The sequence below is a fragment of the Phlebotomus papatasi genome, chromosome 2 (genome assembly GCF_024763615.1).
Source record: "Phlebotomus papatasi isolate M1 chromosome 2, Ppap_2.1, whole genome shotgun sequence".
Taxonomy (NCBI): domain Eukaryota; kingdom Metazoa; phylum Arthropoda; class Insecta; order Diptera; family Psychodidae; genus Phlebotomus; species Phlebotomus papatasi.
The window spans coordinates 41499087-41512459 of NC_077223.1; the positions used below are offsets into that span (position 1 = coordinate 41499087).

General features: G+C 32.9%; 1 protein-coding gene across 5 annotated transcripts in view; it reads right to left on the reverse strand.

The window, feature by feature from the left end:
• Nucleotides 1-13373, reverse strand: part of LOC129803862 (cytochrome b5 reductase 4) — a 105804-nt gene that overhangs the window by 1200 nt on the left and 91231 nt on the right. For all 5 annotated transcript variants that reach the window (XM_055850680.1, XM_055850678.1, XM_055850679.1 and 2 more), the window contains 2 exons: nt 10574-10868; nt 10411-10500 (listed from right to left, as the gene is read on the reverse strand). In XM_055850680.1, coding sequence (XP_055706655.1) covers nt 10411-10500; nt 10574-10868 — 385 coding nt within the window. The remainder of the gene's footprint in view (nt 1-10410; nt 10501-10573; nt 10869-13373) is intronic.

The following is a 13373-nucleotide window of genomic DNA, read 5'->3' on the forward strand; positions in this document are numbered from 1 at the left end:
ATTTTAGTATGTTGTAGCCGTTGATTATACCTATCAAACAAAAAAAACCTTAAGTCGATCCATAACCCCTGACCCAAGCTATAAGGGGTCCAAGTTCGAACATTGACCGGCCTCTATCTCCGGTTCTAATTAACATATCGACCTAAATTTTACCTTTTTAGTTTCGTCTCGATGAGCACTTTCAGATGGAAGTTCAAAAAGTCACCACAGGTGGCGCTGTGATAGCGTCAAAATTCATCGAAATTCAAAGTCACTTTTCTCAAAAACGGCATTGTGCAAGTTAATGAAATTTTAGTATGTTGTAGTCCAGTCTAGGACGTTTCCAAAATGGTGCGTATGTGCGCTGTGGTTTCAATAGAACCGGAGATATGAGGGGTCAAAGTTCACGAAATTCAAAAAATCATATCTCCGGTTCTATGTGACCGATTTTGATGAATGAGGGCTTAAACGAAAGATCTCACCAAATGCTACAACTTTCTAGAATATTTGAACTTCGTGGGACCAACACCAGGGGCGCCACAGTCGAAAAACCAATTCCAATATCACATAACCTCAATTATCTCGACTGTCGCTAAACCGATTTTGATAATTACTTCGACATAATTGTAGAGGACATTTGTCTCTACATTTCGCCCATACATCATTTTCCGCTCAGACTACGCTATCACTCCGATTTTGCCGTTTAAGTGTGAAAAAATTGATTTTTCCCATAATAACGCTTTGAAATCACTCAGATGCCAATTTGACTGCCTCTACTCCACCAAGACACTTAAAATAGGGTTTTAAATGGAAAGTCCCACAAAATACAACAATTCTTTGATATAGTTAAAGTTCAACAAATGACTACTTGGGGCACTCTGGATGAAAAAACGAGTTAGGAAACAAAAAACCTCGATTATCTTGGCTTCTGAGTAATCGATGAGATCATGTTCTACGGCAAAATTATAGAGAACATTCTGGTCTACATTTCACCCATATAACACTTTTCTGTCAGTTCATCCAAATCCTTGATATTTTGGTTTAAATACAAAATTTGTACAATTTCACGAATTTGATTCAAGATAACTGAATGGCGTCTCCCAACTTCAGCTCTAAATCGAATTTGCATGCACTCCGAGTTAGCTCACGTTAAGAATCTCACCTACATAAGCCGGTTAGGATTATCTGTCCCTTTTATGATTCTACAGCTTTTCCATGTCCCCCTTTTTTACCATTAATATATATGAGAGGGTGGTCGAAATAGTTAAAAGAATACAACTGTAGACTACTAACATTTTGGCATAAAAACTGTTGAAAATATGTTCTATTAGTAAAATCTTGGAAAAATTTATAAAGAAGTACGGCGAATACAATTCTCCGTAAACCCGATATATCGACATCTCTAACCGTTTGGTCTGTGGCAAAATCCACACTATACAGACGAATAATTAATTACAATACATTATGTTTTTTTTTAATGAGAGGAAATAATCCGAAAAACCCGCCCACATTCTATTACTTCCTGTAGACGGAAATCATTTAAATCATCTAACGGAAGGATGTTTGGAAAGAACAAAACATTTTCCCCTTTTTTTCTGTTCATCCATCTAGCAATTATTATCAGAGTTGCAGTCCAAACGATTAAAGATCAAGGTGATAGTCGAACAATTACATTGGGATATTCTCTAAATCTAAAGTATTTGATATACTGACACTATTACAATTAAAAAGTTTATTTCAAAATCCACTCTAATATTTTTTGACTTGATATTTTTTTAATTTTCAAGGGTTACTGAGGCCAAACGTGACAAAATCGGTATTTTATTTTTTTCACGATAAAGTAAAAGATTTCTAAGTTAGTACATTTTTATATGAAAAAGATATATTCTTTAAAGTTATATACAGTGCTTCTCTAAACTAATTTTTAAAAGTTGATTTTATGGGAATTATCAAAAATACTAAGGCAAATAGTGACAGGCATGGGGTAATTTGTGACATGCCATTATGCTTTGTTACGGGCTTTCGTAGATGAAAAGTGGTGCCAAAGCGTTTCATGCTTTGCAAATAACTGGAACTTGTGAAATAGATGCTACACCTCAAAAGTTCTTTCACATCATTTACCGTTTATCATTTCACAAACGATTCGAAACGATTTAGACATCACTCAATATATCGCTCAAAATGGTTTAGGTGTAATAAAATTGATTTTCGGATAAAAAGTAAAGCGTGTGCATGAAACAATTACCCAACGCTTGACATGAAGTCAGTCGCAGTAGGCTTTGGATTTTGTTTTTTTCGTCGACGTCATTTCAAGAGAATTTCATTAGATTTCTTTTGGTGAAATTCTTGTTAAAAAATATTGATTTTTGAGTGAGTAAGTTAAATATCCTAATTCAAAACCATTTCCAGACACTTAAACTTTGACAGAAGATTCAACACATTAAGTTCATATTTCTTTTTGAAGAGAATTACATAAATTTGCTCGTTGGCTCTTCTAGAATGTTACTGTTTAGAGAAAATTCTTTAAATATAATATAAAAATTTCTTAAATACAAAAAAAACCCGAGTGTAAAATACTTCTATTGGAAACAAATTAATCCAAATGGAGACAAGAGAAAGTTTCTAATTTGAGACAAACAGTGTAAGTGAAACCGCGACGAAAGAATGCAGAATTTGTTTTTATTCCTGTTTTTTTTTTCTCATTTCCCATCTAAAACAATAAGAAAATCTTTCCAAAAAAAATCATATTTCCGGGGTTTCTTATTGAAGCATTTGCAGACACTTCAGAAAAACCCTTTTTGTTCACGAAATAGGTAATTATTTCATTTGAAAACTTCACGTACCATTAACAATAAAGATTTGCACTTAATTTAACTACAATTAGCCAGAAATATGACATAAATGTTAAACAAAATGAATAAACAACAGTCACTTTATTGTGTTTTTCATTGAAAAGCACGGTCGATCGATGAAAAATTCGATGGTGAAAAGGTACACTTTTAGTTTTTCTGAGAAATTAACAAATTAAAATTTGTTAATATGGATGGATTTTCGCTTTATTTCGAGCAAAATTAACTAAATAATGAAACTGTGGTATAGAAAATATATAAATATAATAATTTAGTACTGTATTTATCATGAAAACAGTGACGTATCCATTTGGAGTAGCGAAAAATTTCCATTTAGAGCAGGTTTAGAATTAGCTTAATTTACCCTAAGCACTTTTTCGCCACCTTCAAATAAAATCACTTTTTAAGGGAATTTATGAGCTCATGGAACTATGAAATGAGTATTATTTCATGATCTCTAGTCTAATGGATCAAGAAACCATATCAGGCTCTTTACCGACTAGATTATTTGCAAGTTATTAAAGGAAATATTCGACAAGGTGAACAATCACCAAAAAATATGGTGTTCTTAAGAAACTTGTCAACGCTAAGAGAAACTGTCTTGCATTATTTTATGTTTTTGCTGTACAGTATGTGATATTTTTCACTGAAACTCAATCTGTTATTAACTTAACTTTGTTGTAATATCATTTTTAATAATGTTTTTTTTTTTTTTAAATTAATGAAATTTGGATGTGGTGAAAAGGGCTTACCTTTTCCGGCTGTGTAAGTACTTTTCGCCACTCATTTCCATTTTTCCAAACTCATTTTTTCCAAGCATTTTACAAGTGGCGCACCTCGCGGATTATAGTCGAAACAGACGTGATTTTCGATCGATTTTTTATTCCAAATAAAAATGTGCAAAAAATAATTTGAAATACTCTAATAATTGTCTAGTATCGGTGGTATATATAAAAAAGGGACTGTACCGTTTATTTTGGGAGTTTCCGACAGCTGCTGTTTCTTAAAATTCAATTAAAAACAAGTGGCGAAAAAGTGTTTACAAAGTGGCGAAAAGTACTGAAACATGCATTGCTGCAGGAAATGTATTTTTTCAACTTGATGCCCAAAAATTCCCGGGAAGTCTCCTGGTTCAATAGAGAGACAAGGCTTCAAAGCATTTGTACAAAAAATTTCATTTTATTTCGACACAAATTGGAAGAATTACAAGGATATCAAACCTTAAGGTGGCGAAAAGGGCTTAATCTACCCTATTTGGAAATTCTGTGTATTGTGTTCTGTTTTTTGTTGACATTTTTATTTTTGAAAAACCTTTTTTGCTTTTGCTTTTTTTTGTAAAATTTATTAACTTTATCACTGTGTGAACACATTTTTTTGTAATCACCGAAATTCGAAACGTTTCAAATTAAAATCGATCTACTAGATGACCTGTTTTAGTCAGGACACACTTGAGAAGATTATAATAGAGCCTGAAAAAATTTTATCTAGGGAACAAACCATTGGGGAAGGTAATCTGAGACTCTCAGGTTCACATCGAAATAAACGCGTTTAAAAGCAGGCTGAATGCTCATTTCTGGTAAAAGAATTTCTGGGGGAAACATCGATCTTATTACTCTAAAAACTCTCTCTCTCTACTCTCATTACTCTCTCTTCCAGTAGGGGAATTTTATAACTCTCTGGCAATACCATCCCGTCAAATAATATCTGCAGATATCTTTAAGATTTCTGTAGAGAAAATCTACACCTCTACAGAATATCTGCAGATAAATTCTGTAGATATTCTTACGAATTTTATTTGGGCTTGGGACAAAATTCGTCAGAATATTTCGGCAGATTTTCTGACGAATCTCTGACGAATTTCTGTAGATATTCTGCCGATTTTCTGTAGATTTTTTCTACATTCCAGACTTTCCAGACAAGATGTGTCAGAAGAGATGGAAAAATTTTTCACTGAAGTTTGCAAAATTCAATAGAGTTATTTTTTGTGATATCACGGTGTTTATATAAAATAAAGAATTCTGCGACGCCGTGTTACAAGTAGAGAAAAGTGAAGTGAAAACTTTAAGCAGAGTATCGACCTAAATTTCGTGTTTTTGTATCATTCCATGGGCGATTTTTAAGAAATTAGTATTTTTGCTCGCATCTTTTTAGTTATCTAAAATGTGTACTCGGTAATGCTTGTTAAGCAGAGCATACCATTTTCTTTATAACTCCTACAGTTTCTACATAAATCAACAATATTTTTGTGAAGTAATGGACACTATGCCGATTTTCTCGGCAGAAATTCTACCGAAAATCTGTAGATTTTCTGCAGAAATTCTGCCGAAAATCTACAGATTTTCTAGCAGAAATTCAGCAGAAAATCTACAGATTTTCTCTGAATACACTGGAATATACCGTTAAAATTCAAAAAACCTCAGAGTAAAATCGGCAGGTAGAATAATGATTTGACGGGATAATAAATTGTGTTCGAATCTCAGGAGAGCTTTTTCGAAAATCTGATTCTGTAGCAATAAAATTGTCATTTTAGCTCACGTAGCATTGTCAGAAGTCACATTTAAGATTTGTGGCAGTTCTAATGACAATGAATTCTATTAAAAAAATCAACTAAGACAGACTGTATTTCTAAAATATCATTAAGTAAAGAAATTTCATTGAAAAATCAATAAACTGCATTTTCGAATTCACGCGATATAACAGAAAAAGATCGATTGGCATTGATCAGTTTCGAACTTACGTGTGACAATACCACAAAAATTATAGTATTCCCCTACCGGTCTCATAAAAATTAACAGGGGTGGAATGATAACTTTTCGATAGTATCGAATCGTTATTATCGATAGATGTGTATCTGCTAGATTTAGAATATGAAGGATTTTAAAATATTATGAGACCATTTATTATATCATTCTTAAAAAATGAGACTGTTGATAAATATTTATATTAGCTACAAAAAGTGCAGCTATCGTTTCAATTTTTCAGAATAGACAGTCGATACTATCGAAAAGAAGTTATCATTCCACCCCAGGTAAATCAAAGCATCGTTATCCTTACAAGAAGCTTCGAGTATTCTGCGAAATATTTCGCTTTTTGTCACCATTTTTTGTTAATCAAATTCAATCCCTCTGAAGCATTATGGTTTTCGTTACGAATGAGAATATGCTGAATTAAATTGTACCCTAATTTTGTTTGACAGTGAAATTCTTTAAATTTTTCAAAGTAAAATGGACACTGTAACTCCTGGAATATTCTGTTAATTAAACACATTTCTATAAAGGTTCCTAAAAAAACAGGTTTATTATCCTTCCAAAAGTCCATTTTCCCCATTTAATATCGCTCTTTATTAAATTTTGTGAAAGAACACGATTCCTTTAGAAAATTAAATTGAACGAATGATATTCTATACCAGAAATTCCTTATCAATTTCATTCATTTAATTTCACACTCACAAACATTAAGCCGAAACGAGCAATCAAACTTGGAAATTCATCAACTTTTTGAGTGCAATTCTATAGAAGTTATTACTTCTTTTTCCCATAAAATATCTCCAAGTGACTGCATAAGGGGCATAAAGTGTAAAAGTTCACAGAAACTTCACAATGAATTTCCTTCTGAACCATCATCTGCTCCCAAACGGATAAAGCCAAATGAACAGGATGGGTTGTCAGTTGAAATCACAGTTTATGGCTCGTCGGGAAAAGTGTTCGGAGGACTCGGAAAATAAAGTGGCTCATGAAAATGAGAAAAGAGTCCGTCTCGTGATGAATAAAAGATAAAACTTCCTCTCACAGAAAAAAAATAAACGATATGGCGGGTGGTGGAAGAGTTGAAAATTGCCGGATGAACATTTTACCTTTCACAGAATGAGAATATACATTCTGGTTGGTGCTTCTGCCAAATTATCCCATCTGAATAATTTCCACATTGAAAATTATTAGTGAAATATTATGTGATAGTCAAAGTTTTAAACAAAGTTATAGGAAAAGTTTTAAGACAGAAAATTAAGATAAAACACGAAAAATAAAAATTTAATTGTTTTAATCAATCTTTTTCAATGAGCTGAATATTAAAATACTTATCAAAAAACATTGAAAATACTTGTCAATATTGTATTGTGCATCAAAGAGAAACGTTACATGTGAAAGCTAGTTCGTTTCTATTTGTTTATATTAGAAAGTGGAAAATTTTGTGGCAATAACAGAACGCAATTTCATTCACTTTTACTATATTGGATTTTCAATTCAATGAGACAAACTTCTAAAAAACAAGCAAAATGTATTTATCATTATTGTTTTATCAAGATGTTCCAAAGCAATATTGTGAAAGGGAGAATCATTGTACTTCAAGAATTTTTATTTTACGAAATGTAGAGAATATTTGAAAACATTGAAAAAATTATAGTAAATCGTCTTATGTTTTGCAATATGCTAGGACTTGCTGCTCAAGTGCTATAACCCTCAAAGTAGTTTTACAACATTTACTGCTAATTCAATAAAGTTTTTTAATGTGCCAATTCAAGAGAAAAAGTTTAGTGGTTAAGAGTTTGAAGGTATCACGAAGTTTCTTCCAGGTTTAAAATCGATTTTAACCACTTGAACCAATTTATTATAAATTTTTAAGAAGACCTCTTAAAATACCCTAGAAAAAATACAATTAGATTTCTCTGCAAAGTGTCCCAGGCTTTGAGAACTGCTCGAACTCGTGACTTAGATGCTATACCTCAAAAGTACTTTTACCGTTTACCGGATCTCAAAGAGGTTTGAACCGATTCATATCATTCAAAATATCCCACAAAATAGTTTTAATAAAATTGATTCTCAGAGAAAAATTACTTATCAGTACACTCAAAGCTACCCAAAATACCTTAATAAATAATATAATTGAATTTCGAATAAAAATTAGTTATCGGTTATGAACTAATTCATTGCCGGTTCAGAACCGATTGAAAGCAATTCAGTTTTATCGGACATTCAAAGACCTTTCCAACGAGCCCAAAAATGATACTATTCGGTTGAGAAATACGCTCTCTAGAGCCTTTTTAACCTTTGACCTTGAAAAACCGTTATTAACAATGACTCAAAGGCATCGTCACGTCAATCGCCGAGAAACAGTCTAATACATTATTTCCTGCCTGTTTATCCTGGTTCTCTTTGACACAGTGATGCATGTTTCACGGCCGAGTGATACTATTTATCTTTCTTATCTTCAAGATTGACATAAAATTTAAGACTGGAGATGAAGAAATTCTAAAAAAATACGCCGAAAAAACTAATACAGAGAGTTCCGCTTTCAGAGAAATTCTCGGAACCGCAAAAAAGCTCGCGAATTCACACCAGTGACACAGAAAATATGTATACCCCCAGGAGAGCTTTTTTGGAATAAGTCACGGCAACGCCGTACAAAATATTTTCGGCGCCAATTTATCTGCCTATTTTGAGCACCAACGGTTCCTAAGAAATGCACTTTAAATTTAGCGCGTAAAAAAAATCTTGCATACATTTAGGGGCAATTAAGAATTATTTTATAAATATGCTCCCAATAAGTAAGCAATTTATATGAAATTCTTTCAATCCGTTTTCACTGAAGCCGGAACTCCCTGTACCCCAGTTTAGAGTTAATACTCAGCAGCCATTAAAAAAAGCAAATAATCACCAAAGATCTTGCAAGTATCATAAGCGTGGTATGAACGACCCAAATTCTCAATTCTGGATTTTGGCTTTCGGAATTTTGACCGGGACTTACTAAAAAGTACTAAAATTACTGAAAAATTGCTATTTATCATAAAAATGTATAGCTATAGGGGAAAATAATACTCCTTTGATTTCGGGCAGCTTTGATATTGGGCTTTTTCTCTTACTTTTAAATAGAATTGAGACTTTTCATGATGTATTTAGCTCAAAAAATGGTTTGTAGAGCTAAATTATATCATGGCAAGGTCCAGTTACATTTAAAAATACGACAAAAACCTTTATTTAAAGCTACCTCGCTTCAAACACTGAGAGAAATCCGAAAAAGTTAAAATAACATTCCGAAAATGTTAATTTTACCCTGCAGTATTGATCCGAAATCGGTGTAAATAATACCCTTTTTAGGTGTATTAGGGGTTAAAGTTATCTTTTTTTCATGTTAATTTTACCTATTTTACCCTTAAAAAGGTGTAAAATTAACATTAAAAAATGTTAATATATTTTTACACCTAAAAAGTGTTAATGTTATGAGGAAAAAATGTTAATCGCACCCTCTTTTTTTTCTCAGTGAAAGTGCCTAATTATGATTAGAAACGCTTCAGAATTGCACCACGAATTTTTCATTTTCGCCCTAAATGAATAATGGTTCTATATTCTAACGAAAAATGAACATCTTTTTAGCACATTAATGTTCTAAAATGCTTCTAGATAATAGACTTTATATTGTGTTAGTTCCTGTCATGACTATTTGGTAGTTTTAGAATACGACGAGGACTGAGGAAAACAGTCGAGACAGGAATTAACACAAAGAAAAGTCGATAATGCAGAAACACTTGAGAACAATAAAGTGCAAAAAATGTTTATGAGAAAGATTTTAGCTTTATATTTTTCATTAGAATAGCACAATAAACTTTCAAAATTAAAAAAAAGCAGAGTAATGGAAATAGTTTAAGAATTTTTTAACTACTTATGGTTTTCTTTGAATTTAGAAGAAATGAGAGACTGGGGAAATTAATTCTTTAATAAATTTTCCAAACTACCGAAGAATATGTTTAGGAAGAAATCATGACGCCATTGAAATGAAAAAATTAAAAGGATTTTTTTTTCTCTTGAACATATTTATTTAGCACATAATGGCCTCTACACATTGGGAGCAATTTTTGTCAAAAATTGCTTTTTTGAAGGAAATTCCCTGCAGCGTTGTAGGGGGAAACGTCAAATTTCTGTCAAAAACGCAATTTTTGACGAAAATTGCTCCCAATGTGTAGACACCTTAGCTGTTCTTAAGTGCTTCTGCATTATCGACTCTTTTGTGTTAAGGTGTCTACACATTGAGCACAATTTTCGTCAAAAATTGCTTTTTTGAAGGAAATTGGCTGCAGTGCTGTAGGCAGAAACGTCAAAATTCTGTCAAAAATGCAATTTTTGACAAAAATTACTCCCAATGTGTAGAGGCCTTTAGTTTTACCCAGTCCTCGCCGTGCTCTAAAACCACAAAACAGTCGTGACAAAAACCAATACAAATAAAAGCCAATTTATGCAGAAGCACTTGAGAATATTAAAGTGTTAAAAATTCATTCATTTTTTTCATTAGAATAGCACCATAAGGCTAGAACTGCTGAAAATTAGTATTATTAATATTTAAAGCACTGTAAAAAATAAACTGTAACACTACGTTGAAATTTTTGAATTTTATACAAAGACAATATCATGGTTTAATATTTTAATTCTCTAAAAAATGATTAGGAATGTAAAATACACTTCAGTGTTTGCCAAGCAAACCTTGATATAAAATTTTTCTCTGGAAATTTGGGGTTCATGAAAAACCCATTCAAGAAGGGTACAAAGAAAAAATGAAGGCAAGCTTAGGTAAATAAATAAATTGGATTAGGTACCTCGTGTCCTTCTGAGCAATAGCCTCCAATTTCCTACGGCACCAGATGTCCTCCTCCTTTCGATTAAAGTACACCAACTTTAGAAGTTCTCTGCAAAAAGTAAAGAAAAATGACTGTCATCTCACAAGACATGTTTTGCCTTGAGAGAAAGACTTTTTTTTACATTTTGTTATTGCTCCGCTCTAGAAGATAGTCAACAATTCCGAGAATTGGAGTGATTCCACTTCCGGCTGCCAATAAAGCGATTCTACAGTGGTTCCGGAGTCTGTACAAGGCAAAACCACCACGTGGCTGTGACACTTTAATGGCACTCGCAAGCGGACTTTGTCGTGTGATGTGCTTGGAGAGCATGCCACTGGAGTAGCTCTTGACGAGGAGCCCTATGCAATTTGTTGGACATGGCACTGGTAAATACGAAACTGGTACTGGGGTATAACTCCGGGTGACTTCATCTCCACCTGGCAAACACAAAGAGATGCTCACGTCATTTTTGGTATTTTATTGTTCAAGCTACGGGGAGAACAACTGATGAAATTTTGACCTTTATGTCTCACATGCCAGGGAATCACTTTACAAAGTAGGTAAGATTGTTAAGAATCTGAAGTTTCGTGAAAAAAAATCAATGATGATATGTAAAGCATATGGCCTATTCGATAATTGTTAACCTAGTAGGCGGTCGAATCCACCAATCCTAATCCTGCAATTCTATGACACGTCCAAATCCCGATTCTTGATCGTATGGTACTCTTCTAGGACTTCAGTGAGGAAACATAAGTGATCGTGCGAGGTTTACTCTGAAGAAATTGAAAACTGGATAGTACCTTCAGTTCTAATGGAGTCAGATCGGAAATTTGGTTTTTGCGGTCTTTGCACTGAACTCCTATCTGTTTTTTAACTGAAGTTATAGTCTTTGGTTAGTACCTTCTTTAGGAGACCAAAAACTTGGGAAAACAATGGTTAAACTTAAATTTCATTATTTTGGAAAACTTGACCTTTTTTCACTCTACGAAATTTAAATTTAGCAATTGTTCTTCCAAAGGCTTTATGATCTGAATAAGGTTCCAGTTCCAATCAAAAACCGAAATGTAGCATAGATCGGTTAATAAAACAGATAGAACGCCAAGAAATTAGAACTTATAATATTATAGGTAAGTCCTACCAGACTTTAAAACTTTTAAGACTTTATTTGTCGTTGGATTCTCCTTATATAACTTCCTTCTCCGTGAGACCCATTAGGCTCTACGGGGAATCCAAGAGACATTTCCAAACTGGGCTTAACCACTAAGATTTCTTTTTTTAATATTTTTTTCTATTCTTTACCTCTTATTCTTTCTTTCTAAACATTTTTATTTAGGGCAGAATCACATTGACAATAAAATACCCACTGTATTTCGTTAATTTACACAATTTCATTGCGATCATTGCAATTCTTACGCAAATTCTCAATTACCGTATTACTTTATCTCATACTCGGTGGTACTAGGTGAAAATAATATTAAGAAAATTGAAGAAATAAAACGAAAATGCGATAAACAGTGAGCAAAAAAAACTGTACGATTAATTTCTCTTACAGTTTTTTTTGCTCACCGTTCATCGAATTTTCGTTTTATTTCTTCAATTTTCTTATTTTCACCTAGTGCCACCGAGTATGAGATAAGGTAATACGGTAATGGAAAAGTTGCGTAAAAATTGCAATGAAAATGCGTAAAATAACGAAATACGGTGAAGCTACGGCAAGCATTTTATTGTCAATGTGATTATGCCCTTACTCATTTTTTATTACTTTCCACGCATTTGTAAGAGGCTTGAATCTACCCTGTTTGATGTGTTTTTCTTGAAATCTAAGGCACAAACCGTGTGGATATCAAAATTTATAATTCCGGAACCAATATTTCAAGATTTCAAGACGTTAAATTTTTTGTTTTCTTGAAATAATTCCAAGAAACCTCTCGGAGGTGCTTGGAATTATCAAGATAGTAACAATTTGAAGAGTTTCATTTGGAAATAACTATTAATGAGGAACATTTCTATAAGAGATGGTACAAAAAGAGAATTAATTTGAAAAATACTGTATTTGACCTCGTATTTTAATCGAAATCATACGTATTTCTAGATGTACATATCTAAGTATGCCATCCTGAGGATACCTGCAAAATAATCACATCTTGTATAAACATTTCTTGGTTTATCACAAGTCATAAGTTTGGTTTGCACTTCCTATACTCCCGTTTATGGCTTCACATTTATTCTTTAATATGTCCTATAATTAATTTTCCTAATTGATATGACGAAATTTCAACAAATTCAATAGTGAAATGAAGATATTTGTCAGAAGTGACGTTTTGGTAAGTGTGGAAAAACTTGAAATCTCTTGGTTTTTAGCCAAGACATTTTAAAATTCCATAAATACTTCGCGTCAGAATACGAAATCTTTATTTTGGAAGTATTTGACAGTTGAAATTTTGATCTTGATTTTGGTCTCAGAATTGAGGCCAATGTTTGCCTTCCTTTGGCACCTTCTGAAGTTTTTACCAGTAATTAGGCATTCTATCCTCGTTTAATGGGCCTTCAGAAGTTCTTGATAAACTTCCAGGCAATATTTACGCTTTTGGGAAGCCCTCCAGATACAGAAATTCATTCGATCAGACCTCATAAGTGACAGTGACTGCGAGAGAATTCCTTTTTCAGTGGAAAATTTAACACCCTTTGTCCTAAGGATTCTGGAATAGTTACTTTACATTTGTAAGGAAACTAAAGAACAAAAACGTCGATTTTTTTAAAAAATTTTCTGGCATTGCTCTGTCATGCACTGTGTTTTCTTCCCTAAAACACCTGTAAATTTAAGTATACTAAATTTGTATTTCTGTTATTAGTCTTCTTTCCATAAAATTAGGCAAGAAAGATTCCTCGAAAGTGACTAAGATTTCCTTAAGCTGAAATGCGACGTCAGTGCCCTGTTTTAA